Source organism: Petromyzon marinus, chromosome 8 (genome assembly GCF_048934315.1).
Source record: "Petromyzon marinus isolate PM22_M1 ecotype Great Lakes invasive population chromosome 8, UKy_Petmar_22M1.pri1.0, whole genome shotgun sequence".
In the NCBI taxonomy this organism is placed as follows: Eukaryota; Metazoa; Chordata; class Hyperoartia; order Petromyzontiformes; family Petromyzontidae; genus Petromyzon; species Petromyzon marinus.
The window spans coordinates 15,077,186-15,104,175 of record NC_133674.1 but is presented as its reverse complement, the minus strand read 5'-3'; the positions used below and the strand labels follow the sequence as shown (position 1 = coordinate 15,104,175).

The window sequence follows — 26,990 nt, the reverse complement described above, 5'->3', positions numbered from 1 at the left end:
TAACTTTTTTTAAAAATAAATAACCCTGACTTAACATGCAGGTTTTTCCAGCCAATGATCGATTTGTGCGTTGATCAACATAATGATCTGACTAAACCTGTCATCAAGAGCCTCCACCACTCCATAGCCAAGCCGATTCAGCCTACACGTTTTTGGATCAGATCAAGCGAGAAAAAAAAGTGTCATAAAACCCTCCTCCACCCGACAGCCAATTTATAAAGTTATCATCTGAACTAACGTGCAAGTTTATTACTGCTTCAGCACACACGTGCGTTGGAGAGCAATCCCACAACATTTAACAATTGGGTATGGCGGTTTACTCAGTTACAGCCAACATCATCAAACAGTTGGCAGAATTGAGCAAATGTCCTCCAGTCTTGGGACTTAAAATAGGTGCTATGATGTCATCAATGTGCCCACAAAAGATCAGTAAGTGGCCAGAAGTGATAGCTCGAGGTTAATATAAAGCACATACATTACAATATTTTAGTTTGCAATACATTATATGGTAATACGAAGGTATATAAGCTTACATAATGAAACAAGTTAGTCAAAGTTAATTGATTGTGCTCGTCGATTCTTAGATTATAACTCATTCTGTGACATGTTAATAAAGTACACATTTACATGGGGATACTGGTTTAATCATAGTTAATAATATTAAATGGTTAGTATTGTTAAATTGCTGTGTTAGTTTCTATTAACATAAATACACTGTTTTTTTATTCAGTTTGTAACATGATTAACGATGTATTTAAGACATTCAGCCTACAGCAGTCGACTGTTGAAGTTTTTTTTATTGCTCTCAATGTTAAAACATTCTCGGAATTAGTCTTGGCCAATAGTAATTCGTTTGTATCGAACATGATCAAATTCAATCGAATGTCTTTGATGAGTATTTGCCATCCCTCTGGTGTTCTTTTATCCTTGTGCTAATCGTTCATCTCGATTGACCAACAACATAGAGCATTTGCCAAAGGTGCAAGTAATCCAGTAACCTGTTGTTAGTGTGGGTAGTTCATCACTTTTTTCGATCAGCTCACCTTGTGACAGCGACAAGTCACCTCCTTGCCGCTGGTCCCAACAGAAGCGTTCACCGAGTAACCCACAGACACCAAGAAAATACGAGTTCCGACGATGGAACATTTGACGAACACCGTCTTATCCACCTAAATATACACATGCACACATGAGAACACACCAATTCCCCTTTTAGCAAGCATCTATTATATCCATTATTACACATGAGGTTTATGCTAACACGTTATACGAGGTACTAATTTGAGGCAGCCAAAATAGGTACGATCACATATCAATCATCATTTAAAATATATTCTGACAATAATCAATTTGATACATGAATCAATTAATTCATCGAAGATTTAATATTCATGATAAATCCAATGAATAAACAAGATGCAAGGAACCAGACAGAAAATAGTACAAAAGAGACAGAGAATATATTTTATATTTCAGTGTGACCCTGCATCATGACAATTAATAAAAATCACGAGGTGCCCAGGAAGTAAATAATTACAAATCAAGTGAATACGACGAGGAATCAAACCAAGGTTTGTGTATGCAAGCTCACCATCGCTGCCACACACACACGGAACAATTCAGCATCGCATACTTTCAGATGCACTCCTGCGGCTATCTGGAACACCCTTCCGATATTAGGAAGCCACTGGAGCTGTGCGCTATTAAATCTTGACTGAAAACTCATTCCACTCGAACTGCTTTTCGTGATTAGTTTGTTGTCCTTCCCCGACACCTCCGATAAGCAGAGTTGGCTACGTACGATGCGAAATAAGCTCAACATACACATATACAAGTTATGTTACAGAATTGGGAGAAGCTGAAGGGAGTTGGGATGCGTGCACCTCGGGGACTCTTACCGTTTGCCCAGGCTGCAGGTCTCCAAGGGGTATGTCGTGCAAAGACGACGGGTGAGACTCATCGCAAATCTTGGAGCCGTCAAGCGTCACGTGCGTCGTCTGTGTCAGGTTTGCATCCTGACCTGAAAATAACAACATCCTGCTGTGTTCAGAGGCCAACAGAAGGCTCTTGGTACAACGTTTATGTTTTATATACATATATAAATCAAACATTTCGGGTCAAGGTACTTAACATTACAACACTCCAGCTTTCGTCCTGCTATTTTAGAGGCCACAAGAGGGAGCTGCTGGACATGAACATGAGCAGCAAGCAGTGTTGGGCTAAGGCGCCAGTACCAGACTTGAGGCCCACAGTGAGGGTGACGTTTGCCACGGGGACGTCCTCCAGACTCTGCACTGTCACCCGGATTCTGAACATCTCGTTGGTGAGTGCAGGCGGCTCGTGCTGCATCTGAACCGCTATTTTTGGGGCTCGTGGAGCAAGCCTGCAGGCAATACAAACACAATTTGGGTTTAGAAAACGTCCGCTTCTGAATTTCGAAACACTGCGATCCTAAGTAGAGGCCCATCTGCCAGCAGTGGTGCAAGCAAAAAGTTGTAGAACTGCACCTTCATCTGTTCCACAAATGGGAGGGAGGCGGTAAGGGAATTCACATCGAGGTAATTAGAAGACATTGTTTACCAATAGGAAAGTAACGACAACAGCATAGTAAATAAATAAATGCATTTTAAAGAGAGGCTCATAGCTGGAGAAGATAAGGTCTTCAGCCTGGACTTGAACAGGGCTAGCATCTATGCAGTACAGATGATCGAAGGAAGAGAACATCACACCACTGGGGTATCGGCAGTGGCCTCTCCTTGAACAAACATTACTGGGGATTCATATCCAATCATAACAGCTTTTATCAGAGGTTTTTTTTTCTGGTGACTTTAAATGGGTAAAACTATGACCTGAATGGAGTGCTTAATTAAATTGCAGGCAGATGGCCTTCATATTATGTCACATAGACCAGTGTCCTACAACAGTAAAACATTTTTGAAAAGACGCCCAATTTCACCCACTAAACATCTACAATGGAGTCTAAGATATGCGCACCCACATTGCAACGGCAATCCCCTTCCCTCCACCGCCCCAGTTCATATGACCCGTCTCAAGATAACCTATAGCAGTGCAAGATGTGAGCGCTAACCACAGTCGAGTCCTACGGTGCAGTGACTCACAGTGTGGAGGCCTGCACAGTGATTCCGTCCCAAGCCTGCTCGCCCTCCGCCATGGCGGGCGGGCGCCGGAACGAGCGCAGGACCTGCGTGGCCTCGTGGGCCGAGGCGGCGTCGCCGCCGCCCTTGGCCCAGTGCAGGAGAACTCTGCGCGTGGAATCGCTGCCCAGCACGGCAATCACCGACGTCACCTTTGCAGGGAGACAGCCACACGGTACTTGTCGTGTAAAATGTCAACGGCGCAGCCTTGAAACTCCTTGGTCTACGCCACTGCTGGTGGGCTAGCCAAATACCCTCGAGAGGTGTCTCTGTAGAGCTACGTTTCCATGCCGGGAAGATGGGGTGGGGGTGCTCACACTTATCATCACACCTCATCACAATGCAACCGTCTCGCATGTCTCCATTTCTTGTCTGAATCTTCTGCGGCCTCACTGCATGCCCATCTCTTGTTCGCATATCTCTAGTGGCAACCTACTGTACCTCTCATCTATAGCATATTGCATTTGTCATCTTTCATCCGACTGAATTTCTCTCTCATCTCTCTTGTATCACTAGGGACTGTATTGTGTTGGTACCACAGTCTTGCTTTTCAATTGCGCTACATAACATAGAAAAATACCCATTACTATTTGAATTCAGGCCTAGCCACAGAACCTGTTAGGTATTTTGCATATGGCCAGATAGAAAAAATTGCTATTTGGTGCACCCCTAGTTTTATCCACCTTTTATAACCTAATCCTAATTCCCCTCAGCTGCAAATCCAGTTTGCTAGGCTTTACACTTAATTACAGTGAAGGAAAAAAGTATTTGATCCCCTGCTGATTTTGTACGTTTGCCCACTGACAAAGAAATGATCAGTCTATAATTTTAATGGTAGGTTTATTTGAACAGTGAGAGACAGAATAACAACAAAAAAATCCAGAAAAACACATGCCAAAAATGTTATAAATTTATTTGCATTTTAATGAGGGAAATAAGTGTTTGACCCCTCTGCAAAACATGACTTAGTACTTGGTGGCAAAACCCTTGTTGGCAATCACAGAGGTCAGACGTTTCTTGTAGTTGGCCACCAGGTTTGCACACATCTCAGGAGGGATTTTGTCCCACTCCTCTTTGCAGATCTTCTCCAAGTCATTAAGGTTTCGAGGCTGACGTTTGGCAACTCGAACCTTCAGCTCCCTCCACAGATTTTCTATGGGATTAAGGTCTGGAGACGACTGGCTAGGCCACTCCAGGACCTTAATGTGCTTCTTCTTGAGCCACTCCTTTGTTGCCTTGACCGTGTGTTTTGGGTAATTTTCATGCTGGAATACCCATCCACGACCCATTTCAATGCCCTGGCTGAGGAAAGGAGGTTCTCACCCAAGATTTGACGGTACATGGCCCCTTCCATCGTCCCTTTGATGCGGTGAAGTTGTCCTGTCCCCTTAGCAGAAAAACACCCCCAAAGCATAATGTTTCCACCTCCATGTTTGACGGTGGGGATGGTGTTCTTGGGGTCATAGGCAGCATTCCTCCTCCTCCAAACACGGCGAATTGAGTTGATGCCAAAGAGTTCCATTTTGGTCTCATCTGACCACAACACTTTCACCCAGTTGTCCTCTGAATCATTCAGATGTTCATTGGCAAACTTCAGACGGGCATGTATATGTGCTTTCTTGAGCAGGGGGACCTTGCGGGCGCTGCAGGATTTCAGTCCTTCACGGCATAGTGCGTTACCAATTGCTTTCTTGGTGACTATGGTCCCAGCTGCCTTGAGATCATTGACAAGATCCTCCCGTGTAGTTCTGGGCTGATTCCTCACCGTTTGCATGATCATTGCAACTCCACGAGGTGAGATCTTGCATGGAGCCCCAGGCCGAGGGAGATTGACAGTTCTTTTATGTTTCTTCCATTTGCGAATAATCGCACCAACTGTTGTCACCTTCTCACCAAGCTGCTTGGCAATGGTCTTGTAGCCCATTCCAGCCTTGTGTAGGTCTACAATCTAGTCACTGACATCCTTGGAGAGCTCTTTGGTCTTGGCCATGGTGGAGAGTTTGGAATCTGATTGATTTATTGCTTCTGTGGACAGGTGCTTTTATACAGGTAACAAGCTGAGATTAGGAGCACTCCCTTTAAGAGTGTGCTCCTAATCTCAGCTCATTACCTGTATAAAAGACACCTGGGAGCCCGAAATCTTTCTGATTGAAAGGGGGTCAAATACTTATTTCCCTCATTAAAATGCAAATCAATTTATAACATTTCTGACATGCGTTGTTCTGGATTTATTTGTTGTTGTTATTCTGTCTCTCACTGTTCAAATAAACCTACCATTAAAATTATAGACTGATCATTTCTTTGTCAGTGGGCAAACGTACAAAATCAGCAGGGGATCAAATACTTTTTTCCCTCACTGTATGCACATGAACCTTATGGCGGTACCCCGGGGTACCATAGTACCCCGGCTCTTGCATAATGTCCGTGATGCAGTCATTTTTAGTCTGTTGATGGTCGGCAATGCGGCAATTGACTCATCTCGACGAGCCGTACTCACGATGCACCAGTATGATGCGTACCGCGAGCGTTCAGGGTTTCGGCGCAATCGTCCTCGCAAGGTTTCGACATCGCGGAGTGTGGCACCGATTTAGGATTGATTGGTACCCCAAGTCGCGGAGTTAAGTACACCCCTGGAAAAAAAATGTCCCAGATATAAAATATGTAATTGCCTCGACCATTTTATATTATTTGGTACCCCAAGTTACCGCCATAAGGAGCACATGTGCATACGACTATATTCCTCTCATAAAACCACTTATAAAAAACACTGTTTTCACCAACTCCCATAATAAAATTCCATGGTTGATTTGATTTATATTATGTAAAACTCCACTTCTTCCCTTATTTCCCAACAGAGCAGTGAAAAATATAATATAAGCAAGACTTGTTAATAAAAGAAAAAATTATACATTGCTCCACTCCAGACCATGTTATCTGTAAGCTAATTAAAATTACGATGATGGTAAGAACTCACTTAATGATTCTTTAGAGGAAATAGTTAGAATTAAGTTAAGCAGAGCAAGCACAGCATGCACTAAGCTCTTACTAAAAGCAGTGAAACTCTGCGTGACATTACATTATAAAATGTTTTAAAAGTATGCTCTAAAGGTCGTCATGGCCTGATTATGGAAAAAAATTCACTCATCGTAAATCAAGAGGAAATTTGGGATGGCATATGCAATCAAGTGGTTGTATGGTAATGACTTAAGATTAATATTTTGGCTGATTAACACCTTGCACCATTACACGATGAGTGTTATTCTTAACGATTCATCCTGTAGATCGGGTGGACAAAACTACACAACTGGCGGAGGCAGCTGAAACAAGGTGTAAGCAAGGAGGAAATGAGTAAATGGGAAATGGAGCATTGGCATTGGAGCACAGTTTGGGAGCGAGAAAAAAATGCCGCTAGAGGACCTGAATAATTACAGCTCGACGTGGGACCAGGTTCTTACATCGGGCTTACTGATTGTTAAGCTCGTTCATACGAAAGTAACGGCATTAAAACAAAAAACACGAATAAAAATTTTATGAAATAAAAAAAACAGAAGCAATCACATGCGCACACCTCAATCTTCTTCCCCACGTCCTCCGCTTGACCCACGAAGGTGAACACGTGCCGCTTGGTCTTTTCAGGAACGAGGCACATTTCATGGTCGCTCGCTGGCGGTTCCATTGACCAGGAGACAGAGCTTGTGTCACTCAGTGTGCAGAACTCATTGTAGGCCTGCAACAACAAAACAGCTAGCTAACACGCCGCTACCTGCCAATGCGCACACACATATATATGCCAGCTCTATCGGTGGTTGTTTGCAGCAAAATGGCACATGGTGCATGAGAGCCTCTTTCTCTAACAACCTTCTCACTGCTGTAAAATCAAGTGCAAATAGCCTTGAATGTCACGAGTGCTTTGAGGTTTGGGTAAAGTCAGTAGAATGTGATTTTGCAGAAAGCAATATATCGCACTTCATATTATTATTGATGGAGATAGTTCTTATTCACGAACAAAATATTGTTGTTTAAAATGTAGTCTACATGCCAGTGTTATCTTTTACTCTTCATTAACTAATATAAAAAGGTAGGTAGTGTACTCACTAGAGCTAGTCATGTATGTACGCATACAATTTGCATGACCAGTGTTGCAGTGGTTAGCTCACTGCACTTCGAGCCTGGTAACTTTCATTAAATTCCTGGCCTCAGAGAACATCAGTGCTGAATGATACCACAACCAATCCTGGCAGACGCCCCCTTTCACCAATCCGCAATGACCAGCATGAAGCATTTTTAAACAACACCAGTTATTGACAGGGAATGGATTAAAATAGGGCTGTGGCTGTAACGTCAACATTAATGGCCGGACATCAAGGGTTGGGTGGCTAGCACAATGCTGGCATATTTTAACCGTCTACCCCATTAGGAGTTTTAGCCGCGGCACAGTGAAGTAACTCACTGGGTTGTTGAAGGTGAGAGAGAGCGAGGAGTAGCGCACAGGGAAGGGGCAGCTGGCCCTCAGGTACACGTGCAGCTCCACGAGAGAGTCCACGGGAAAGCTGTTGGCAGTCAGTACTGCCTTGCATTCCACTGCAAAACACACACACAGAGATCACGCCTTATAAGACTGTAGGAGCAAGTCGTGTTTGCGAGCACTTATGAAAGCTGGCACAGCACACGAGGGGTTGGGTGGCTAGCACAACGCCAGGCCACCTTTGTCTCCCCAGTGGCGATAATTAAACACCCCACCAGGTACTCAATTGAGGCCGAGTCGACCTAGGGGAGGCCCATGATTGGTTCAGAAAATTGTTACTGGTGTTGGCCGTGAGTGGTAATCTAACTCGGGTAGCCAGGTTCGTAGTGCAGTGCGATAACCGCTGCCCTACCGCACACACACAAAGCAAATGCTGGCACAAATTTGCAGGAGGGCCAATTTAATTTAGCTTTGCAAAGCATCACAGTTTAGTGAAAATGTTCACTGTATGGGAAATGTATCATGAAGTTTATTTAAAGCACAATTTGTTCCAGCAAAAGTGAGAACTCATTAAATTGCCAAGCATTTTGAATTATTTCACAATGCTTCCATTGTAACCAATGTTAAATATGATTCTCAACTGTTAGTGACCAAGTTGGAGAGCAATTTTTAGAGTCAACAAAATATTCCAATAAATATTGTTAAAAACGTTGTAGAAAATGTTATAATATACTGCATATATGTATACATGTATAGGTTATAGCCCTTTTGACAATCCACTGGTGGATGAGGGCCTCCCCACGCCATACTGGTCATGGGGATTATTTGACCACACTTCACCCGTGGCCAGTGCGGGTGGGTGAAGACGGGGAGCATATAAGCGGGAACAAAGAAGCACGGTACAAGTTATTTATTTTTCTGCACTGCCCACCACATAGCACACCCCACACGGCCACCTATTACAACCTGCCACGCATGGTAGTTGCCCCTGTTGATCTGCATATATACACACACACAAGACAAATATCTTTAACAGACTGTTGAGCAAAGTGCTGTTAGAGAGCACCTATGAAGGTTGGCAAAGTACACAAGGGAATGGGAGGCCAGAACAAAATCCGGCCGCCTTTGTCTCCCCAGTGATGATGTTTACACACCGCACCAGGCACTCATTTGAGGTTGCCTACCTAGGGAAGGAGGCCCAGGACCAGGTTCAGATAATCGTCACAGGTGTTGGTCGTGAGCGGGAATTGAACTCGGGTCGTCGGGTTTGTATTGCAGTGCGCTAACTGCTACACTACCGCTCCCCACATATATATACACACACATATAAACATAAATGTGGAGCACGATAATGTTGGTCTGCAGCTGGACATACCAAAGGGCACATAGCTCTGGGCATCAACAGTGAAGTAGTTGTTTCCTTTAAGGGACATTCGATCGTCCCATAGCTTCTGAGCAGCTCTCACAGACTCGGCAATGCAACCAGGCTCTGGGTCTGGGGATCCGTTCTGAAAAAATGACAATCCAAAATAAAAATATATATAATACATCATAATATTCTTGGTTCTTTTGGTAAAGTCACGTAGATAGAAAACAAAAATCTAAATTAAAAGCAAAAAACCCACGACGTTTCGATTGCAATACAACCAACGTTTCGATCACAACACAAGCGGTCTTCTTCAGGTGGAGAAGAAGACCGCTTGTGTTGCGATCGAAACGTCGTGGGTTTTTTGCTTTTAATTTAGATTTTTGTTTTCTTCTAACATGACTTTACCGAAAGAACCAAGAATATGAATTCCTGCAGTCACGAAAGTTAAGTCTAAATACATCATAATATTTTTACAGGTAGGCATTATGTGATTACATGGTCAATTCCGAGTTGAACAACACACCAGACCTAATACAATTAGCCAAGATAAACCGCAGGGTTATCGTTCACACCTGACCACCCACCATCTTACGTTGGATACAAAGCAGGTACAAGAATGTAATAGAAATTCATGAAAATACACGCAGCACCGTCATGAACACATGTTAAATGCAGAAGTGAAAAGCAAGATGCCCATAGTTTTAGGTTGAGAATAAAAGTGTACAAATAATATAATCGTGCCTCCATTGCATGTGCACGTGTGCTTTCAAATGGATAACGTACCATAAGAACTTTCATTAGATTTCTCTGAATAGAAGCCTTCTTTTCATGGCTCAATGTTGATGCTGAAATAAAATAAAAATATACAATTATAAAGCCTTACCAATCTAATACCATTGCAACATTTGCCATCTTTATAAGACACTTCGCATATGTTTGATAAAACACAAATGTGTGTGGCACAGGGTGCTTGCACAAAACTTAGTGGACATGCGCAGGTGATGAAGTTTCGTGATTCCTCACCTCGGCCTAGCAACTCAAGACAGAAGGTGATGTACTCCAGGTTCTGGCCCATGAGGTAGGCGCACTTAAGCGCTGTGGAGAGGATGGAGGTCAGCAGGCTCCACCAGCGCTCGCTTCGGTACTCCCACAGCACGTAGCTGAGCAGGCTGAACCAGGCGACATGTGCGTGAGCACGATTTTACCGACCCCCATATTTCACAGAATCATCATCATAAGCGATCTCTGACAGCAGAAGGCTAGATGTGTACTGGTTCGCCCTCCTCCAGTGACAATTTGGGCCTTGCAATCTTATGAAATAATGGATTTCTTTCATTTTTTCCATTTAGTTTTTACAGTGTTGTTCACTGCATTAGCCAAAAGATAACATTAGTATACAAATCGCATACAAATTGCATAAATCTTACGAAATAATATTCTTTATGGCAATATTCAATGCATATATAGTGGAGCTTAAAAACGTATTTTAATAGATTAAACTGATCCATTGTTAGATGCCTACCAAACCATTTACAGTCGATATAAAATCCCTTTTTACAAAAGGGCCACTGACATAAGAAATGAAATAAGAATTATGACGCATACACACACACGATGATTCGCAGGCATTTATTATTTTTGCAGACAAGACGCAATTGTAAAATGCTAATTATAATTATCAGTGATTGAAAACTACCAGTTTACTGAATTTCGTATGCATTAAAGAATAATAATCATTTGCATATGTAATTGAGTAAAACATTTGGACTAAAAATAACAAAAGTTATGAGTGTTATTAGTGTTGACATAATTCAGGTTTATATGAGAAGTAATGTATTCTCTGTTAATAAATACAGTTAATGTAAAGAGCTAATGCGTAAAAAAAGTTCACAGGCATTCCACCGATTCATTAAAAAAGTAATTTACAATGTGACAAGGGTTATACATTTCGAATTATGTGCTGCTCTGCCGAATGGGATCAAATGCCAACATTAAATACAAGTGACTGGGGTACAATGCACAAAAGCTAGATGAATAATGGCTGTTATCTGCCAGGCTAATTCCCTTTGGACTACAGATTACAACTTACGTGAGGGATTTCTTGTAATCCCTTGCACAGTAGTATTCCTCACCCATCTGTACCACTGCAAAACAGCATAAGAAGAATTTGTGCTGAAGTTCAACACATTAATGCAACCTGCACTGCTGCAGATCTGTAACCGTGTGCATGTGCACGTACAGCTTTTGCCAATCCACTTTTGGTTGAGGGCCTCCCCACACCACACAGGTCATAGGGGTTAGTTGACCATGCTTAACCGTGCTTGTCAGTGTGGGTTAGTACAGGCAGGGGGGAGTACACATTGGACCCTGGAACACTGGATTGTGCAGCACTGCCTACTGCTGCCCACGACTCAGGCCTGCAGCCAGTAATTTCTTATTATTGGAGGTCTCCATTTAAGCACTATATTGGCTCAATCCAGCTTAGCTTCCAATATCTGATGAGGCATTCTATAAAATGTGGTCCGAGACCAATGCGACCTTTATTTTACTGATTGACCTATTGCGAGGGGTCAAAGTCATTCAAAGTACAAATGTAAGGTTAAAACAGTGCAGATGAACTGAACACGGGACATCACACCATACATTATTTTTAATGTTGAACACTGGAATAAACTATCAAAAATGATCGACTTACTGAGGTAGCTTTTCATACGAGGGCACTTATATTTCTTGAATTGTGCCACTGCACTGCTCAGCAGAGGGATGATAAGGCCCTGCATGGAGATAGGGCACCTCGATTAACAGAATTGTACATGACAATTATTTATTTATTGCATTGCAATATAGTATTTACTTTGGAGGTACAAGATTTTATATTCAAATCTGGATTTCAAACGAGGGATGGTTGTAGCCATCCAATTATCATAATGAAATAGAATACATTTTAAAATAACATGTTTAATACGAGTTAAATAATACCGGTCAAAGTGGTGAAATTACTTAAAAGGAATCAAGACATTGTAATTGGAGCACCATATCTGAGTCTTCCCTGAGAAACTTCTAGTCCAACTGAGCTCTGCTATCTATATCCTACTTATTTCGATAACCTATTTTGGTTTATCGACTCAAGAATAATCTCTCAACTATGTCATATATATGTTGAATAGTCCCAGACGACTCGGAGACGTAGGCAAGGTTTAAGGGCTTGCGCCGGTAGTTTATTGGGGCTAATGCCACTAACACAAAGGGTGTAACAGCTTCCTAAGGGTTAGGGGTCACAAGCTAGTTCCCACGGGTTCCCTCCACAGCAGGCTGCCCCGTGCTGCCTCCTCTGCACCGGCCGTGGATTCAGCCAACAAGGCCGACCGAGAAGCGCAGCTACCTCCAGCCCTTGTGCTGCGCTGTTCCCGACTCCTATCCCCTGGCTCTCCGTTCCACCCTGCACCGCCCCTTGACTCCCGCTACGACCCCGCTTACGTCACGGGCTCTCCCTTATGTATCCCTGCGGGACATGACGTCATCCCGCCACCCAGGCGCGTATGACGTCGCTTCCCATGACGTCATCGCTCCTGGAGGCGAGCGTGACGTCATGTCCACGACTACTCTACATATATATAAACATGGTCTCTATATATGTATCACATAGAAATACACTGCCATTTGTCAATCTACTCCTAGATGGGGATTGTTTGACCATACTTCAAACACGGTAAACGGGGATGAAGACCCAAATACTGGTTTACAGTATCACTCGCGGCGGTTGCTAACCGTGGCTGTAAATCTAACAGTTCAACAGGTTCGCAGCGCAGTACATTAACCCACTGCACTACTCACCAATCCCAACTATATAGCCTGCGCTATTGCAAGCATGCAGTGGACAGAGAAAACTCACGCTGTGGTCAACTTTCTTCTCTCTGAGCTGAAGAGCCAGGATGCCTTCACGCTCGCGCGCTGCGTCTGGAGGGTCAATGCCTATGGGACAGATGATAAAAGTGTGTTACGCGGTGTCCCCTCCTCTGCTCCCAATCATAGATTCATGAATATACAAGGAAAAGGTCAGACGTGAGTCACTTCCAGACATGTACTGTGCAGCTATCTCATGTTGGCAGGTAGGACTAATTTGTTAATAGGTGAAGGCAAGGGCAAGTCACGTGTCCCCTCCACTTAAGGCTGTGTAACAATACTCCCAGACCCCCATGAACGTGTTTTAAAAATTAATTTGCTTGAGAAAATAGAACAGTCAAAGTGTTCCCATGAGCCTTGGGCAGTGCTTATTGACGCTGGTCATCGGCCTATTCCAGCAGTAGGATTTCCACATTCCTACGGCATGGAGTAGTCTATCCATAAGACAGCAACTGATGACTTACCACACAGGGATACTGTTTTTGTTGACCTCGAAAGGTAAATTGGCTACGTCAAACTATGTACTGGTACCTAGATTCAAAACCTTACGATTGTGAATTGAACACAATGACACAAAATTAGCTACATGGCGGGATTTCAAGCCAAGGTGATGATGGTTCAACAAAATACAAACATTACAAAAATAAAATAAACGTGAGAAACACACATTGATCTTCCCATGAAAAAAAATTAAAACCAAAAAAGCAAGCGTGCTATAATCAAGGTAACTCATACAGGAGGGAATATAAGTTCCCCAGAACCAGCATAGTTTGTAAATTTATTGAGGTTTATTGTTGTGGATAAAATAATCCACCTGTTTCTACGGTCTATATATATAGTTTCTCAAAGACAAGCAGAATGGGGAGTGTCTTAATTTTATCAGCACCATACAGTCCCGTGGAGATTGTGTAGTTGTTACATTACCATTTTATTTAAGCAACTGCAAAATGAAATCAATAGCTTGTTACTGAAGTGTGAGCTCTGCAATTTCAAAGGAACATGCGTAAAAGTAAATAATCAGAATAAAATATCACATATTAAGCTACTTCTGCCTAAAAATAAAATGTGTATGCAGCTTGCCTGTGTGAAGGATGAATGTGGCATCCTTCTTATACAATTAATTGAAATCAATTGAGCATTTAACACAATCAAAACTGTGCCAATTTTTCAATAAAATATCAGACTAATTGTCAAAAGCTCTGTTAATATTTCAATTACATTTTTGAAGACATCGAGTGACAAATTATTTACTCTAAATGTGCAGTGACATAAATGGTGTAACTACTGTGTAGCGACAGTACCGAGTGAAGAGTGGTACTGTATACGTGGTGCTGCTCTATGGCACCAGTGAGCATGGGACGGAATGGCTCTCTAGAGGGCAGGGTCCGGGTGTCACCGAGGTCGGGTCAGGACATGATATCCTGGGTGAACCCGAGAGGGCACGTGACTGGACGAGGGGACAAGGGGACCCGCAGATAGGGGTGTGAGGGCCACGTGATGTGGACCCAGGGTCCCTCCCGAAGGATCTGGAAGGGGGCGTGGCCAAGGGCGGAGCCGGCCACACCGGAGCGGTTATAAGCCAAGTCCTGGGAGGGAGCTGTGCTGTTCTGCTGGGTCAACTCTGCGAATGAAGCCACCATCTACGATGAATGAAGCCACCTCGGTCTCCGGTCGTGGACCAGGCAGCGTGTTGAGCTGTCCTGGTCTGGTAATAGTATCCCCTGTGTGCAAGCTACGTAAGGAGCGGTGGTTACCACCCATTGTCGTTATTCTGTTAACGTAGCGAGTTACCTGTTGTGTTAGTTAATAAACGTGTTGCCTCCAGTTCTTGTGTGCGCCCAAATTGAACCCACTACAAATGCATAAAGCCCTATAGTATGCTTGTATGTTTAACTTCTTTCGCATCGTACATAGCCAACAATGCTGCAGTAGTGACAAGAAACACAACTTTGAAGTTATGGAAAAGTTAAATAAGACGGGTGGATGATTTTAAAACATAAATTTTCTAGGTGTCTCAAACCTTGGGAGTATGTAATCACATGTAACAATGATAAAATGTTTACATATTGTCCATTGTTTTATCACAAATGACAACCACATGTTTGATTTATTATCATGCTCTTAATGATCAATAACACTATTAATTAATAAAAGCTTTAAATATATTTGAAAATAATGCATCAGTATGAGTTTTCTGTAATTATTTTGGAGGAAACCCTGTAACTTTTTAGAATGTATATATGTATGAAATGAATATTTCTCGGATATCTTCAAAGGATCATAAACTTACATTTGAAGTATTATTCAGTTTTTCCGTTATTCAGCAAAGAGTCACACTAACGAGGCAGGGGGAAATATTGACTCAGAAAAGCAGAGCTGGGATGAGTATATTTAGTTGATTTAGAGATTAACATTTAATCAACTACCTATTTTGTGAACGATTACTCAGGCCCCTTAAAAACACAATGGCCACTTCTATAAGCCACACGTCGCATGACGCAGCTACTAATAACTGATGCCATCAAGCCCCACATCACCTCGCAACTGGCTGCACACATGGAACAGAGGTGAAGCTCTCTCCCAACAAGGTTCCAGTTATCCGATGAGTCGAATAATCAAACGAGTAATAAATTACTTAAATAATTGTATAACCCAGCTGTACATACAAGTAAATCTCTACTCAAGTATAAAACCTTACTCTGCTGTCCCTGTCTCCAGGGTCGTTGTCCGTAGTAATCCAGTTGTCCACTAGATGTCTCCAGTGGGTCAGGGCTGGGGTATGCCAAAGGCGTCTGTGACAGCAAAACAATGCAAATATGATGAACTAAAATGTGTCTTATCTGAGACTAACATTATATTAGCCTTTGAATTAAAAAAGGCACACATCGCCATTTTACACTGAGTGCTCATTGACTAACTCATGTGCGTAGTCTATCCATGCCATCTTTTTTCCCCAACTAATTCAACCATTATCATATACCATCAATATAAAAACAGGATTATGCAGTACTACAGTAAGAATGTATGTTGTATACATACCCTTCGTAAACTCTGCGCTTAATGCCTGCTGTATAAATACTTATTACTGTGAGTTCAGGGAATACGACTATGGACATTAGAGCACATTGAATATGCTGACCCTTCCCAAGAGACCATAAAACAAATTGTGCTAGCCGAATTTGTCCACCATACACACACACACCAAGATTTACTTAAATGTGAAATGTTACTTTTTTACATACTATAGTTTGTAAACAATTACCCTCCAAACAAGTTTTCCTTCACCAATAACATAATCAATTTCTGCCAATTACAGATTTGTGCACATGAATAAAACACTAATTTTTGAAAGCGCAAAATCAAGTCTGAATATGAAAATACTTCTTTTTTCAAGCAGCCACTGTCTTTAGCACGTCCGTAAATTAATCGAGTTGTATAACAATCCTACAATAACAATTATTAACTGGTTTTACATATTTGAGTCACAATCCTTGAGCAATAAAAGCACACCTGTAGCTGGCTGTTAAGCATGCTGTGCCACAAACAACAAAAAAACACCTGAATCTAATTGCCTTAATGGGTAGCTCAAACAACAAGAAAGCTAACGTGCATAACGCATGCTCTATAAATGTTAATAAACTTATAAATAGACATTGCAAATGTTGATAAACATGCAGGCATGCAGCCCACACAATCTCTGGACACACTGGCAGATGGGCAATGTTCCTGGGAGACCCGTGTTGGGTAGTACCGCATGGTTGCAGAGCACAGCTGCGAGATTTTTTCTCTCCAGGGCATGATAGGCTGCTTGCTGGTAGTAAAAACCAGGGTGCTGGGTTTGTATGGCTGTGAGGCCCAGCTTGATGGCTTCATCAAAGAGATCTCCAAACACTGAAAACCTGTATGGCGAGACAGTATTTTTTTCACACTTATCTAGCTACTTATGATTCCTTAACATTCTAATAATGGTAAAAGGAACATTCACGTTGAGAACATTGTTGCACAAAAGCTTGCACATTCGGAGGAGTTGGGAGCAAATGGAAAGTGTTCACTTTTAAACAATTTTAAATATATTAAATGTTGTGGAATGAATTGTTACTTGTATAAGGCACACAATGATCTACTCGTGTCAAGGAGGAATAAATTTGGAATTTCTAGAGAAATACACTAACAATGTAACCACACCACACTTTATTGGAATAGGCACTTTATGTGAACATTGGGCTCATAAACGTTCAACCTTAATATCAGAAAAGTAGCTCAACTAATGTTCACATCGTGGTCTGTCACAGGTACAGCTTAAAAAGTGCGACAAAATACAGATACTCTCATGTATTGTCTTTTTCCAAAATCCATTGTGCCACCCATGTTACGTCACGAGGCTAAGTATCCATTCGGAACCATGCACGTTGGAGAATATTCCACGGAGGAAGATATCGCGGAACTACTGTGATCCCTACACCATCATCATCTGAATAGCGGCATGCCTTCCAACACACCATGTTTTTTTGCAAAATAAGGTAAAAAAATATATTAACGCATTGTTTTCTTTGTGCACTCATTGATAACTGTGCTGAGACCAATTGGTTTTCAACGGTGCCAACTCTGGTCTTACTCTTGTGCCACTAATGTTATTCGTATATTTATTGTTCAAACCTGAAGCACGCAACAGAGAGGAGTCTAATTTTCATTCCAGTTAATGTTCTTCGTGTACATGAGGTTATTTGTTTTCAAATTTACCAAATGGCTACTGTAGCACAGGAGCACTAACAGGATCAGAATACTACAAACATCCTGACATTCTACACTGTTTTCTGTTTTCCATTGCTAGATAAGTTCCAAACAATTGAAATATATAAGAAGAAAAGTCATTAACCTTTCCGGCAATAACCCAGGCGTTAACATGTTAAAACACTAAATAGACACCTATTGCAAGGCATAAAGCCTGCATTAACCACACAAACTTATGGCAAAACATGCAACCGGGCTCGGAAAATATATGCATTGTCTTTGAAATTGATTGGCCAACACCAAAAGATCCCATAGATATAACTTCTCATTCAGAGCTATTAATGCTTTCGTATTTGCAAAGTCTTCTTACGGTTCGCCTTTTGGTATTCCGTGGTCTAACACTGGTGAAATATGTAGTCTGAAAATGTGTCGGCATTGAATGAGTAAATGAAGACAAATAAAAAGTAATTAAATACTCATTCACCAATATATATTTCAATACCTGATTATTAGGTGTTGATAATTTACTACCTGAAACTGAGACCAAAGTCCATGTAGGAGTAAACCAATGAATAATGATCTCTGAGCTTTGGATAACTGCAAAGGTGTTAATGGACAACAGAATGCACACGTATTGAGAATGCAACTGCTACGTACTGCTTTGACATCCAAGCAGAGTGCTCGAAGGCCAACTCAGAAGCACCGACTCTTTTCTTGCATAGATCCACATGCTTGCGAAACTGTGCGATGGCATCCAGGGGTGTGTTGTGTTGGAAGGAGAGACGGCAGATCTGCAAAGGGTGGTGGTGCAAGGCAGCATTAGGTGTGATAAAATCCGGTGGGATGAAATGTGCACAATCCAATTTGTACATTTCAACAGTTTTCACTCTTGAATTGACAGTGCAAAATGTAAGTCAACAACCTCAATTAAAGCAATGAATGTCATGTCAATGACAATCCTTTGCGAGCAGTAGTGCTGAGTTCAAAGACGGATTAAATCCATGAAAATTCAAACAAAAGACAAGTTGATTCTGCTTTACTGTGTATAATTATTACCAAACCACAGGTCTGAAGTTTAGTGCCTGTAGGAATTCTTATAATGGACCTATATTTAGAATTAATTCATTGATGTAAGTTTTTTTCAATTGTACAGCTAGTCAAAAGCCATACACATGTACCCTTGTAATGCATGTCAGGAGATTACAGATGCCCTATTTAGAAATGCCCCCGTACCACTGTATGCAGTGATAACACAGAGCCTGTCCAACAGCGTAAAGTATCAGAGCACAGAATGCTTGAGAAATGCTGCATATAGAAGCTGTTTGAACAATGCATATAAACAGGATTTAAAATGTGGCATATGAATCAGGCGGCATCTATTTTTTCAATCGAACACGAAATGAAAAAAGGATGTTGCATCTGAGATGCCATTCAGTGATATTTCAATTTCACAACCAGTATATTGTGACAGGCTAGGAAAACAGACGAATACAAAATACTACGTAGAACAAATCAACATTGCATTAACTTTAAAAGACACCTCTTAGGAGGCGGTGTGACAAAGTATAATTGATCCATGTCATTGGTGTCTAACATGCATTGGCGCGTGCTGTGTAGAGACAGTATAGGTTTCAGGTAATGTCAAATGTTCCAAGAACATGGTTCACACATGGAATCAGAAGGTATGGATCATTTATGTGGTGTTTGGAGAAATAAGAGTACCTTATAGTTAATGAATCCGACAAATGTTTTTATTTCCAGCATATTCGTATCATGCGCTCTCAGTTCATGCACATGGGCATAGGCTGCTCGGTAATGTCTGTCAAGGACACAGTACAAGTTGTCTTTTCTATTTATATTGAAACAGAAAGGACTTGGGAGTAACTCTTTTTGTTAACAATAAATGAGATCAGCAGAGACAAGCATAAAGAGAGATGGAATTTTTTTACGAGCTCCACATATCTAATCCCAGAGGTATGAACACAACATAAAATAAACAATATTTTCATAGAATAAACAGTTATTTGCGGAGAGAACTTGGTAACCGTATTTGTTCTTGGCACATTACAAAATCTGCATATTGCAGCCTCCATAGCATTGTCTCATGAGATTTGTGAGAGATAAAGTTAAGGTTAGGATTTTTTTGGCAATGCAATTTATCATAAACAGCCATGGTCTGTCTTCTGCTGGATGAGGGCCTTGCCATGCTCTCACCATTCCTCATTGTCATGCAATAACACAATAAACATAACACTATTTTACACGAACTGATCTCATCACTTCAGTTCTGTGGTCGTCATCCAATACCATTCTTGACCAGCAGCCACCATTCATTTTGGCAATGTTTCCTGCCAAAATCCACTTACATTTCTCAAGAGTCAATGTGATGTCTCTGATCTGCAATTGTACCATAATCCATGCGTTTCTCCAGCTCTTGATTGTAATTTCAAGCATGAATCTCTTAATGATTCCTTGCATACATATCAAGTAATGTTAGTTTCTTTGCCAGTGTCCATGTTTCTTACATATCACAGCAGGTAACACTAAATTATTGAAAAACGTTGTTACACAGACACATCGATATGTTGCGATTCATATCAAATTATATTTTTACAAAAGCGCTCCATTTACTCTAGTTCACCTCTATTTCAGAATTTGTATTTAAACCTGCTTTGCCCTAGGTATACATGCTCTGCTGTCTCTTCCAATTATATCCCTCCAAAAATATTTTTTGTTCTGATAAGAAAACTGTCCATTCATATTTTTTGCACAAATTTCATCTCTAAAATTATTGTATTTTATTTGCATGAAAAAAGATACAGAAAATTAGTCAATCACTCATGTTTTCTTGCCTTTAAAGATAAAGTGAACATCAATAAATCAAACTGGCTTCAAAATGTAGATAACTGATATTAGTAAAATAAATGGTGATGCCGCCACAACTAATAATTTATTTAAAATTTATTTATTTAACCTTATTATCCATAATTCATTTATCCAACGTCATAACAAATAGGTAAGTATGTTTTCATGGCATTTACTACTATAATGAGCCAATAATGTCTGTGTGTCCCACGTGTGACGTCACTCGACGTCGGACAGCCCCCCTCATGAATAATCATGAACAGGTGACGTCCTCCACATGGATCCCCCCCTCATTAATAATCATGAGCGGATGACGTCACTCCACATGTAGCACTCCCCCCTCATTAATAATCATGAACAGGTGACGTCACTCCACATCGAACAGGCCCCCTCATTAATAATCATGAAGAGGTGACGTCTTTCAAATGGACACACCCCCCCCCCCCCCATTAATAATAATTAGCGGGTGACGTCACTCCACATTGGGGGGCGAGGCGCCTCCTCCCCCCTGACTACAAAGGCAGAACCCTTACGTCACGCGATCTCCCTCACGCTGTTGAGACATAGAAGTAAAAAGGACGTCATTATCAAAGGGATTATAACCTTTAAATTAAATAAGTCTGTCACCGCGGCCTTACAAATTGCACACGAATTGATGCAATGAATATCACGTCACCATCTGCTTTTCGCTTGCAAGTTTCAGATTTACTGAAATACACCCGTCCTTGGACGGGCAAAAGGCTAGTTAACAATACTGGCTCAAGTTGCTTGTTCATAATTTCAATTCAGATGTTGCATGCGCATGACTGTTTATACAAATTAAATTCAACTCATTTAAATGCAGTTGTTTTGATATAATAACAAAAACTTTGTTCATGCTACAATTTAAAACACATTTGCATTTAAATCACGTACTTGAGAGCCGTTTGCGTGTCCTGCTTCAGTTCGTTGAAGAAGCCGATCTTAAACTGATGTCTCACAAAGAGAAGCTGCAAATAAAACCGGAAACAATTACAGGAAAACGTAATTTAAACAAAAACACATTTGGACTTTGAACTCCATTTGAGATGTATATTTTTTGCAATACAAAAATGTGCATAATATAAAAGTTAGTGTCGGGTACTCCTGCTAGGCAAATCTTATTAGCTCATTATCAAGGAGCTTAAGCTACCTTTGTTGGGAACATATTGTTCCTCACAACTCTACAGGGGTAAAAAAATACAAAATTACCCACATCTCATTCCTTACAAAGCTCAAGTAAAAGCCAATGCATGTAGCTGCAATCTACTTTCAATCACTGAAATGATAATTTCTCAACTTAAATGTTTCTAATAATGTACAAAGATGGAGAAGGCAAACAACCCGATTTTTTATTTGCAGATTCCTCATTATTGTAAGAACAACTTTTTTCGCACACAGTTTTTGTACTCCTGCTTAAACTATTTACGTTTAAATGAGTAAGCGTTCATGTTCACATTTTAATTCCTGGATATTTTCCAGTTGTGGCTTGCCAGTATCATACAGGCAGTGAACCTTGCACAGTGGTTATTGTGCACCGCTTGCAATTGGAATGCTGAAAAAGTCTCATTCCAATTGGGGGTTCAGTCAGCAATTTATCTTTCTTGGGTTAATAAAAAAATAGTACCACTTTTGGGGAAGAATTGTCCAATTGCTCGCCCCTGCCAAAGGAATGAAAAATGTCCAACGGTGGCTCTAGGCTGTAAAAATTGTAAGCACTGCTTCACGCATATTTGAGTGGGAAATCATTGACTTTTTTGTAACGTGCATATTTGCCATCAGGCAATTTCAACAACAAAATCCATGTTCACTTCTAAACCCAAATTCCTCATTGAAACCAAAAAATATATACATATATTAGTTTCACATGACAGCCCATCACTGGAAGCTGGTTCATTTATACGAAAAAAAACATGAAGATTAAATAAATTGCTATGCATATAGCCCATTTCAAGTCCTGTTCAGTACGCACTTGAAAATAATATAATTTGAAACCACTCATATCAGGGTAAGCAGCTCCTTGGCTCAATGTTCCAAAAAGTACATAGGACTTACTATGCCATGGTACCTCTGTCGAACAGTGTTAGGAATACTGTGCAAGCCAAAATGTTCCACTCATTCTCACACACATTCAGGTACATGGATAGGGTAGGAAGCTTCATTCTCACAGTAGGTAATGGTGCATCCCTGGATTTGCTTGCTCATGCCACTGCTGGCGGAAAGGTAACAATATCTCAACGAGAGGGCGTTCTACAGAGCTCCTATAGAGGTTATATGGCTTACTCTTCCACGTTGGCTGTGTAAGTATCCACACTTTACCCCACTTTACATGATCTGCTGATTGACTATTTCAATTAATTGGGAAAAAAAAAGTTCATATTTTCCAACTATTATTTCAAATAAATAAACAGTTCACCTTATATTAATTTCAATCACTGTGAAGCTGGAGTTACTTGTTGGCTGTTTTACTATGTAATAGTTTTACTATGTAATAGTTTAATTATGTAATAGTTTTACTACGTAATAGTAAAACTGAAGATGCACCAAATAATCCACACAAGTCAGGCAGTAACGGCTCACCTGGTGGTTTGTCTTGTTCAAGAACTCCTTGTGGGACTTCACTCGACGCGCTTCCATGTGGTAATAACTCAGAGACAGCTCATAGAAAGCATTCTCTAAACTGTGGGAAGAAAAAGAAAAGCAACATTTAGTGTTGCAATGCTCAAGACTTTTCTCAACAACAAAACAACCACAGAGAACTCAGTATATTAACACCTGCATAGCACATAAAGGAAAGCTTCTGCACATTACCGCAACGATGATCGAAATATTAAACTTGAATAACCCTACAAGTAAATCAAGCCACACATTATGTGGTTTAAAAATGTCCAGCTTGGTTACAGCATGTCACAGTAGTGATAAATTAATTTCATATGCAGCCTGGCATAAATTCTCCAAGTACTGAAAGTGAATGGCCAATGCTTAATGACTCCACTTGTAATGAATAATTTACAGTACAAGACAAGGAGATGTGTACAATAAAGAAAGATTGGAGCTTGGCAATATTCCCTCATGAGATGCAAGTCTCTCGTATCACAGACCGATACGGTACACACCAGAAATTATGTTACTGGTGAGTGTGCGCATCATAATTTTAACTTGTACAAGGAAAACAGATACACACCGAATTGTCTACTGCCATAATTGCCAAGTATTGTCAAATAAATTGGAACATTAAAGGTGGAGTGATGGCATAGTGGTTAGCGCAGCGATATGTATCTGGTGATCTGAATTCAATTCCCAGCTGCAGCTAACAACAGTGATGACATATGAACCGATTCTGGACCTCCCAGCCAATTCACCAACCCATGCTGACCACCGAGGTTAAGTATGGTCAGACAACCATCACAATCAATGTGGCACATAGAAGTTTTGATCGAGCAGTGAATTACTATTTATAGTGGCTTATTAATGTATTATTTTTATATCTATATAATATAAACTAATAATTAAAGCAGTGGAAATTCTGCAATATTATATCACCCTATGCTTTAACATCACTGGCATTGGCTGTGCTTGGGATGCTATGGCCAATCTCCCTCACCGTATGATGTATCCCACCAGGTGGTCTGTGTGTGGCAGCACAAACAGCGATTTGGCCGAGAGCTCACAGGAATTGCAGAGGGCTGCAGCCCTCTCAGCCGCAACCAGGTCTTCCCCTGAGAAAACACAGGCTCTTTGTTGGCATCACCATTACCAGTGACCCTTAAACATCATAAATACTACAAAAACAACAATACATTTGAGCACTACAATAAAATATCATAAATCTCTCCAATGTGTTTTAGGGTTGTACGGCATGTTGATCAGCGCGATGTCCGGATGTTTTGCTATACATGCTGGGAGCTTCTTCAAGCTCCTGGTCGTTTCTTAAAGCTTCATATTCTATGGTTCTTTCGGTCAAATCACGTAGATAGAAAAAATAACAATAAAATAATAAAAGTGAAAATAAAGTGATTAAAAAATAATCAAAATGATTTGATGCTTTCGTGACTGCAGGAATTACTCTTTGGTTCTTTCGGTAAAATCCCGTAGAAAGAAAATAAATGTAATAATATAATACGACGTTTCATTTGCAACACAAGCAATCGTCATCTGGTAGAAAACAAACCTAGTGAACTTCTAAGTTTGAGACAAAACACAGACATACAAGCAGAGAGAGACAACACAGAGACACACAGAGAGAGACACACAACATAGACACACAGAGTTTGTGCATCTCCATGTCTATGTTGTCTCTCTCAAATTTAGACGTTCACTAGGTTTGTTTTCTACCTGATGACAATTACAATCGAAACGTCGTATTCTATTATTTTATTTAGTTTACCTCTAAGTGACTTTACCGAAAGAACCAAAGAATAATAAAAACATCACGACATTTCGATCGCAACACAAGCGGTCGTCATCAGGAACAGGGAGGATAGCCTCTGAGGGCAAGCTGTTTATAAAGGTTTTGAGATGGGCGGGGCTAACCTCCGTTCCTGATGACGATCGAAACGTCGTGATATTTGTATTATTTTTATATTCACTTTATTTTCATTTGTATTATTCTATTGTTATTATTTTTTCTGTCAACATGACTTTACCGAAAGAACCATAGCATATGAATTCGTGCAGTCACGAAAGTTAAGTCAAAATTTCTTCAAGCATCCAGAAGGTGGAGCACAACAAACGTCAGACAACATACATTGGAGCGCTATACAGCACGACTGCAAAAGCCTAAATAGTTCAACAAACTTGCACTTTTTTTCCCCATATTTCCAAGAGTGCAAACTTTAAAAACTTCTGGTCATGTGACAGGTGGTAGCTGAAAACATATTTTACACTCGGTGAGCCAGCAGTTTTTTTTATTTCAAACTCCAAGGTGTTTGGCTTAAAATGTCTAATTAATCATGTGGTGTTTTTTTTTGACTCAATGCATATTTTAATGCAAAATATTTTATTTAGAGTTCACATTTCTTTATGTCAGTTGAGAGCAATGAATGCTTGCAATGATTGTTGCGTAAATTTATTGGTCATTTATGATTAAACATTTGCTCACCAATTAAAAAAGAGAATACAATAAAAATTATCTCAATGAAGAAGTTGTATTAAATTATCCTTAGTAAAAGTTCCAGTATTTTAGTGAAAATGGAAAAACGCACGTGCAACGTGCAGTGGTCCAATGAATATAATTCCATCAAATAAATAATGAACATACGGGGTACAGTACACAAATGATCAATGTTGCAGTTTCCATGCTCTCTGAATACATTGAGCCCAAATAATCTAATTCGCATTCGAATACAGGGGAATTATTGTCAAGATATTATGTAAACTTTGCTGGCATTGGAGCAAAGGAATTGAGTATGAAAACCAATGAGTAATGGGTGAAATGACTACGTGGAATTCTAATGAGATAGTATGATAAACTCCACACCTACGGATTCTAAAGAACCATAAAATAACAATAAATGTAATTAAGACACAGACAAAAACACTTTGCATCCAACCCATTAACTGTAAAATATATATATATATCTAAAAGGCAAAATCAGCCGATGGAATGGGAAATAACTTCATCAAGTGGTTCCCTGCTGCTTCCTGCATGTGGGAGTTAGCATAGATATTAATAGAAAAATATTACGGTGAGTTACAATCATGCATTATTTCCTTTATGGATTATATAAGTGCAAAGCACTTAAATAGCACTGCTGTTATCATTTTATATCACATAAGGGGTTATCGATTTACACAGAAATAAAATCTCACATTCTTTATTACACTTCATATTGAGTATGCCCTCAAGTTTACAATGAAACAAACATACCACCACCATTGACTCAACATTCTATGAACATGGTTTGCCTTATTAATTGTTGTTCTTACTTGTACCTAGTGAACAAGGAAATCCCTGTATGAAAACAATGTTAATAATACAAAGGTATAAGGTACAGCCCTGACTTTGCTTGCTTCATGCCACTGCTGGCAGAAGGGTCTCCATTAGAGGACACTCAATAGAGGCCCTCTAGAAGATATTTAGCCTCTTCTTCCACACAAGCCAGATGTTTTTGGAAGGAGGTGGAAGTTCCCACACTTTAAATCACCGCATACAACTAGCTGATAAGCCAACTGTGGCATCGCCATTTAATTGCTGGGTGGAGAGTTGGTAGTTTAAAAAAATAGTTTCAACTTCTACCAGTGACCTCTGGATTGCAAGTCAAGTCCACCACAACACGACAACAGGATCATTTCTATAACTGTACAAAATGTACATTTAATAAACTCAAAACAGTTGGCTTTGTAAATATATATTTTGTAGTAGTATCCTTCATTTCATCAGGAGATTAAATAAACCCATCGATAACAAAGATTTTGCATCTTTTGCAAGTGTGACCTGGGTTATATCAAGCAATATCAACAAAGATGCATAATGATTTAATAC

General features: G+C 40.5%; 1 protein-coding gene across 1 annotated transcript in view; it reads right to left on the bottom strand.

The window, feature by feature from the left end:
* The window catches only part of TRAPPC11 (trafficking protein particle complex subunit 11), a 40,328-nt gene that overhangs the window by 6,579 nt on the left and 6,759 nt on the right, over positions 1 to 26,990 (bottom strand). The window contains exons 5-23 of the mRNA XM_032949844.2: positions 24,111 to 24,225; positions 23,087 to 23,186; positions 21,404 to 21,477; positions 19,346 to 19,442; positions 18,281 to 18,414; positions 16,644 to 16,791; positions 15,591 to 15,684; positions 12,882 to 12,961; positions 11,685 to 11,763; positions 11,079 to 11,133; positions 10,013 to 10,158; positions 9,773 to 9,834; positions 8,996 to 9,128; positions 7,606 to 7,736; positions 6,724 to 6,882; positions 3,120 to 3,307; positions 2,235 to 2,383; positions 1,899 to 2,020; positions 1,044 to 1,169 (exon numbers count right to left, since the gene is read on the bottom strand). Coding sequence (XP_032805735.2) covers positions 1,044 to 1,169; positions 1,899 to 2,020; positions 2,235 to 2,383; positions 3,120 to 3,307; positions 6,724 to 6,882; positions 7,606 to 7,736; positions 8,996 to 9,128; positions 9,773 to 9,834; positions 10,013 to 10,158; positions 11,079 to 11,133; positions 11,685 to 11,763; positions 12,882 to 12,961; positions 15,591 to 15,684; positions 16,644 to 16,791; positions 18,281 to 18,414; positions 19,346 to 19,442; positions 21,404 to 21,477; positions 23,087 to 23,186; positions 24,111 to 24,225 — 2,192 coding nt within the window. The remainder of the gene's footprint in view (positions 1 to 1,043; positions 1,170 to 1,898; positions 2,021 to 2,234; positions 2,384 to 3,119; positions 3,308 to 6,723; positions 6,883 to 7,605; positions 7,737 to 8,995; positions 9,129 to 9,772; positions 9,835 to 10,012; positions 10,159 to 11,078; positions 11,134 to 11,684; positions 11,764 to 12,881; positions 12,962 to 15,590; positions 15,685 to 16,643; positions 16,792 to 18,280; positions 18,415 to 19,345; positions 19,443 to 21,403; positions 21,478 to 23,086; positions 23,187 to 24,110; positions 24,226 to 26,990) is intronic.